The sequence below is a fragment of the Crocuta crocuta genome, unplaced genomic scaffold (genome assembly GCF_008692635.1).
Source record: "Crocuta crocuta isolate KB4526 unplaced genomic scaffold, BGI_CrCroc_1.0 scaffold675, whole genome shotgun sequence".
Lineage (NCBI taxonomy): Eukaryota > Metazoa > Chordata > Mammalia > Carnivora > Hyaenidae > Crocuta > Crocuta crocuta.
The window spans coordinates 4,013,319-4,019,834 of NW_027528796.1; the positions used below are offsets into that span (position 1 = coordinate 4,013,319).

The window sequence follows — 6,516 nt, forward strand, 5'->3', positions numbered from 1 at the left end:
GTGCTTGACCTGCCCGACGCGCGGGGGCTCAGCCCGCTGCACCTGGCGGCCCAGGGCAGGCACGCCGAGACGGTGGAGACGCTGCTCAGGCACGGGGCGCACGTCAACCTGCAGAGTCTCAAGTTCCAGGGCAGCCACAGCCCCGACGCCGCGCTCCTCCGGCGAAGCAACACCTAGCCTGCGGCCCCCGGGGAGCCCGCGTGGGGGTCCCGTCCCCCACGTCTGCTGACGCGGGGCCGCTCATCCAGCCCAGCCTGCACCTCTGCTGCCTGGCGGGACGTGGACCGAGTGGCCCGTGAGAGGCAGGCGGCTTCCGACGCTTGATTCGTCTGGGGCGTCTGTGCGGCCATGGTTCCCTCCGAAGGCCGTCGGGTAGAGCGCACTTGGCTGTGGACCCATCCACCGATCGGCACCGCTGCTGTCGGGGAAGACGGGTCGGAGTCGCCTCCTTGTGTTACTTGCTCCCATTGTGGGTCCATCGGGGGCAGGGCCGTGGGTGGGGTGCAGTCCACCTTGGCCCCCGCCCAGCCGCCTGACCACTCGGAGCGCAGCCCCCAGGGAGGCAGCGGGCAGGAAAGCCTGTAGTGGGAATCTTCATTTACAGAACGTCTGATAGACGGACACGGCATCGCCTGTTGCCTTAAACCTGTTAAAAAAAGTTCGTGTCAGCGGGTTGCCTGGTTTGCGGACGATGAGTATAAAGCGACGCGGTTGGGTTCGAACAGCAAACAAACGGGAAATCCGACCGGCTCTTTTATATCCAAGTTGTCTGTCCTCCGGTCAGCTATCGTGGGAGGGGACGCACCGTCCCCCGCCGGCGCTCCTCGCTCTTGCTCGTTTCTTGTTGCCCAGAATGATTTTGGAACCCCAGCGCCAACTGTGTTGAGACAAAATGCGTTGGACAAGATTTGTACTTGTTTCATTCTGGGACAGCAGTGTTACTTGTTACTGAGCTAGACAAGCCACCTCACCTGTTAGTTTCTTTCCAGCACTGAGTTTCGGTGAGGCCGTTTTCTGTGCGGGACGCTGCCGCTCTGGGGTCCTAGGGGCTTTCTGACCTGCTGGGAGACGACCACGTTGTGCGGGAGCCTTGGCTTCTATGATGTAGCCCCAGGGGACGTGGGCACACTCCCGGATGTAAAATTCTAGCCCTGTGCCCTCTGTGTCTCGTGTGTCCCCCGCGGTGCCCCCCGAAAACTGTCAAGTAGGTTTGCCGCGGGGTGCGAGCCCGTGTGCAGACGTGCGCTGTGGCCTGGCGCACAAATACGGAGATTGATGTTAACGTACCGTGTATGTTGATATGAATCTGTGGACAAGATACTTCTTTTCTGTGACAGGAAATATCCATACTGCTTAGAACCGGCTATGTTTTAATATGCCTCCCGCATCACTACCTTATGCTACTGTTGTGTGGAATGTGTGGAAGACAGTTCTGTTTGACGTCAATAAAACTGAGTCCTTTTGCTCTTTTGGAGTCCGCGAGGTAACTTTTTCTTAGAAATGAGTGCAAATAATCTGGTTTTTGAACACCAGAGATTTCGGTTCAGGCAGCGGTGCGGTTGGAGATGGCCTTCTAGAGGGTGGTCTGGGTGTGCTGAATTAACCTGTGGCGTGAGGGGACAGAGGAAGTGGAGGGTGGCCCCGGCTTCCTGCCTCCGTAGCTAGACCCTTCTACGCGTGTGAACCAGCAGAGAGATGATCTCACCGTGGTGGAAGTTCCTCACACCAATGTTTTTATGTGTTTTTTAAGTGTTTATAATTCTTATCTTTATTTGCTAAGCTTACATGTTGACGTAGCTTCAAGTTATGATACATAGAACTCGGGTGTACCTGTCACTTAAGGTCCCCATTCGTTGAACTCTGGTGTACCCATTAGCTCGAGTCCCATTCACTTACATTTAAATCATTAGCCAGATCATTCTCTTTTCTTTTTCATTGACCTGCTCACTGACCCATATACCTGTTTATCCATCCATTTGCCCACCTACCCATCCATGCACCTGCCCATTTACCCACCTGCCCTCCGCCCGCCCATCCCTCCCTCCCTCCATCCGAGTAGATTGCAGAAAGTGTGCCCCATGACCCCTAAATACTTCAATATGTATTCCCCCCAAATAAGGATTTTCTAGTAACCACATTATACCCATGAAAATCAGAAAATTATCGATACGGTACTACCATCTAATCCCCAAATCCCCAAATTTTGTTGATTGTCTCAAAAATGTTCTTTACAGAAAAAACTACCAATGGGAGCAATGAGCAAATCTTTACCAGTTTCTGGCCCGGGACCCACCCCCTCCCCCCCGATTTTATTATCCTGACTCTTGAGTCTTGAGTCTTCTGTTCCTCAGTCTTCTCTTTTATAATTTTGCCTTTTTTGGGAAGTACAGTTATTTTGTAGAATGGCCTCAATACAGGTTTGTCTTAATTCTCTGGATTTTCTTTAGTTACATATTTTTGGCATAAATATTACAGATGTGATACCACAGATGAGATACTGGGTGTAAAGTAGGTCTTTCCCTTCTCCCCTTTTAAGTTTTTATTCTGGTACGCAGTCATGGATTCCCATTCAATCTACTTCATTATTGCCATTTATTTTCATGTTCGAACGATCCCCAGTTTGGCCAGTTCAGGGGCTCCATGCCGCCTCCTGTGTCCTTTGATGCATCCCTGCCGTTGTTTGCACACTTCTTGTTGTCTGATGCGAGAGTTCAGGCTCCTCTTGTGCTTCCTCCACCCCAGCCTCAGAGGCAGTCGTCTCTCCTAGGAGACTGGTTCCTTCTAGTGAAGACTGGGGTTTAGGTACCAAGATCTAGGGGTTAGATGTGTTCATTGTTCCAGAGCTGCTAGGATCAGGGAAAGAGTGTGTGTAACTGACATGGATATACACATGCAGATCTGTGTGTCTTTTATTTTTTCTTTTAAGTTAGTTTATTTTTTTGGAGTGGGGGGAGAGAGAATGAAAGGGGAAGGGGCAGAGAGAGGGGGGACACAGGATCTAAAGCGGGCTCTGGGTTGACAGCAGCGAGCCCAATGCGGGATTTGAACCCATGAACCGTGAGATCATGACCTGAGCCGAAGTTGGACCCTTAACCGACTGAGCCACCCAGGTGCCCCCAGATCCTTGTATCTAATCGAGATGCATAATTTCACATCGATGCCTTCAATTACAACCTAACACCCCAGGGCTTCTTCCAGCTTATCCATATTAGTGTCTACTTCCTCTGATGGCAAGGAGGTTAGTCCTCACAGTCCCGAACCACATGCACGTTTGCTCAGCCCCTGCGTGTGTGACGAACCTCCCCGCCACGCCGGCTGCTGCCCCAGGCTGTGTCCCCTCACACGGGCTGAGCTGGCCAGGGCTGTCTGAGCCCCACAGAATGGGGACTTCTTTTAAAGAGTTTTATACCAGGAATCAAGACTCTGCTACTTGGCTTAACTTGCCTTTTTTCCCATTAGGTAACCGCATCGTTTCTCTTCCTGTCTTACACTTTTCCTCCTTCCCGTGTCAGAAAACTTGGCTATTTCTCCCCCTCTCCCCCCGATCCCTATCCCATGCTTTCTCATTTAGGAGTATCTTCTGGTTTAAGAACTGCATGCACTTTTCTCTTAGATCCCCTGTTCTAAGAAAAAGCTGCCCCTTCGTTCCCGGCAGGAAACAAAGGTGACTTTTCTATTTCATGTGCTCAGCTGTTACTCTGGGGCTGAGGGTCCCCTAGGACATCTCCAGCTAGTCCCTCCTGGGCCCCAGCCCGGAGCAGCATTGGAGGGGCATACCAGCCTTCCGCCAGCAGCTCGGGGAGGTGGAGATGGGAGGTTCCAGAAGAGAAGTGGTTCTCCCCAGCTGGAGCGGGCGCAGAGCAGCACCCTCATGCGCTGGTGTTAAAGGTCACAGACTGCCCCACTCACAGCAGCCTAGGATGACGTCAAAACCAGGGGGTGGGGCGGTGGGGGGGATATGGCACCAAACATCTTCTTGTTACTGACCAAGATATCCAGGCTGGCGACCACCTGGCAAGTAGTGGATGCAAAGGTATCAGTCCCAGCCTCCGGTTAAGATCCGCCACAGTTCACACTGCACAGAGCTGGGCACCGAGGACCCAAGTCTGAGGGCTGCTTTCTTCCTCTGCCCGTGCTACACCCGTCCCTTTCCTAGGGCACGTCTCCCCTCCCACCGGGTGAGAGACTCGGGCCCCCGCTCAGGTGTGCTGTGACTTTATTGCCGGTGCATCTCCTTTCTAGACGCACAGCTAGAGGCACAGACAGGTTGGACACCTGGCTTCCGGAGCAAACAGCTGGCTTGCCACCTGACCGCCCCACCCCTTCGATGATTAGCCGAGTCACCCTCTTTATCCAGGTCACTGAACCTGAATCCAGTTCTCCAGGGACTCTGCTTGCCGGAGGCGGTTCACTGCGCTGAGCACTGTGGCTGCTGCTTTCAAAGGCGTGGGTGGGGCGGGCGGTGCTATCAGGGCCTCTTGTTGACAAGCAGCAGAAAGAGAGCCGGTGTAGACGTGACATTCAGAGGCCAGAATCCTTGCCCCTGAGCTTACACTTCGGTGGCCGTGTTCTTGGGAACATAGACTCTTAACCCTGGACAAGTTTTCCTCCCCTCCTCCTCCCTCCCTCCCTCCCTTTATTATCAATTATCTTGTGAAGTCAGGAGCTCAGAACGCCCCCACACGGGCCCGGCACCGGACACTCTCCGGTGTGGGAGCTCCAGGCCGTCTCCTGTGTCTGTGCTCTAACATCTGAGGTCAGGCGGACAGCGGCCCTGGCTGCCTATTACATGAAGAGAGGCACCGGGTGGCCAGTCTGTTGCAAGAAATGGTGCTAGTCACAGATGTGGGCCACACTGGCAGAGAAAGTGTACTACCTCATGAAAGTCCAGTGTCAGGAATGGCTGGCTCCAGATGCTCACAGTGTTACCTTTCCTTGATGTTGGCTTTAGTACTGGGCAGGCAATGGCCTGAAATCTCCAAGCGGTAAACAATCTTGGCTCGAGGATTTCAACAGAAGAGCTTTTTCTCCCAATAGCTTTCCTTTCCCAAACCCCAAAGTAAACATCACTCATAGATTCTTAGACACCCTTCCCCCACCACCCCTACGTGTTAACAGCTGTGAGAGTTGATGGCATCGTACAATTGAACTTGGCAGCATATTTTCTCCTTTAGAGGTGCTTAAGATAATGGTGCATCTTACGATTCAAGGTATCTCAAGATTTCTGCAATATGGCGGCCCGTCTGCCTGGCCGTGTCCATCCTTAAAACCAATCATGGCAGCCAGGGGAAGAGAATGTTCTGGCCCAGCCTGGTTGATCTCACCCCTGAACGTGGGGTTGGTGGTTTCCCAAAGGAAAATCAGGATGCTCCCACTGAAAAAGGTGGGCTGGAGGCTGGGTGGTGACGCCCACAGGCGTCCTCACGTGGGGGCCCTCTGTGGAGGAGTCCTCGGAACACCTGCAATGCCTGTGAGTGGTTTGGCGTTGTGTGGGGTGCGTGCCTTTGCATTTTCTCAGGGAAACATGGTACGTTCCCCCCAATACAGAGCGCCCCTCTCAGAACCCTGGGAAAAGGGTAAGGGCACCGGAAAGTACCAGGGTACTGGAAAGGTGTTGCTGGAAGTCCAACAGAGCAGTCACTGCACGATGGCTTTGAAGCCGCAGCAGGTGCGTCAGAGCGACGATCCGGGGGCCCCCTGCTAGATGCCTCCGAGGTGGGGGAAGGGCCCCAGGCGCCAGTGCTCGGTGGAGCCCCAGACGACTTCTGGAATGAAGAGGGGGTTCTCTTCAGCTGCGGAGCACTCCCTGGTAGGGGAGACAAAGAGCCAGCCTCCCAGCCCCAGCCAGGCTCCCTCCCGAGGGGACGGGTTGGGGACAGTGTCCCTGCAAGACCGCCCTCCTAGTTGAAGGGAAGAAGCCACCGGATAGGAGGGAAAGGCTTGTAGGAACAAGCCCCTTGCTTAGGGTAGCCATTCTGCTGAGCACAGGAAAGAAAGAACATTCCAGAGCCTCCTAGGGAGGTCGCTGCTGTGGACCATGACGATGAAGAGGCTAACAAGGACTAAGTTGTCTTCCTGGCTAATGGAAGGTGCTAGGAGCCATATTTACAAGGTTTGCCTTGGGGCACCTGGGTGGCTCAGTCAGCTGAGCGTCCAACTTTGGCTCCAGTTGTGAGCTCATCGTTCATGAGTTCGAGCCCCGCGTCGGGCTCTGTGATGGGTTAGACAAAAGTGAGCCAGCTGCTGGACAGGGCATACTCTTGCTTGTCGGTTTCCACGCAGGGGAATAAAGAATAAATACGTAGCCGAGCGCAGTTCCTCCCGAAGTGGGAGTGGTGCTGCCCAGGGAGAAGGGCAGACCCCGCCATGTGGAACGGAGCCTGGCGGCTTTGTCAAGCCCCAGTCCCTTTGTGACAACCAAACGGAGTGAGTGTCTTCCGTCCTCCTCACTGCCTGGCTCAGATGTGCCACCGGGAAGACCAGGATCGGTGGCACCTGCGGGGGGCCGTGAGCGGG

The 6,516-nt window shown here is 54.2% G+C and overlaps 1 protein-coding gene across 1 annotated transcript in view; it reads left to right on the top strand.

Annotated features, from left to right (window-relative positions):
• Positions 1-1,474, top strand: part of RIPK4 (receptor interacting serine/threonine kinase 4) — a 22,943-nt gene extending 21,469 nt beyond the window's left edge. Inside the window, exon 8 of the mRNA XM_077755375.1 lies at positions 1-1,474. This exon is cut by the window's left edge and continues 839 nt beyond it. Coding sequence (XP_077611501.1) covers positions 1-177 — 177 coding nt within the window. The 3' untranslated portion in view covers positions 178-1,474.
• Positions 1,475-6,516: the final 5,042 nt, after the last annotated feature.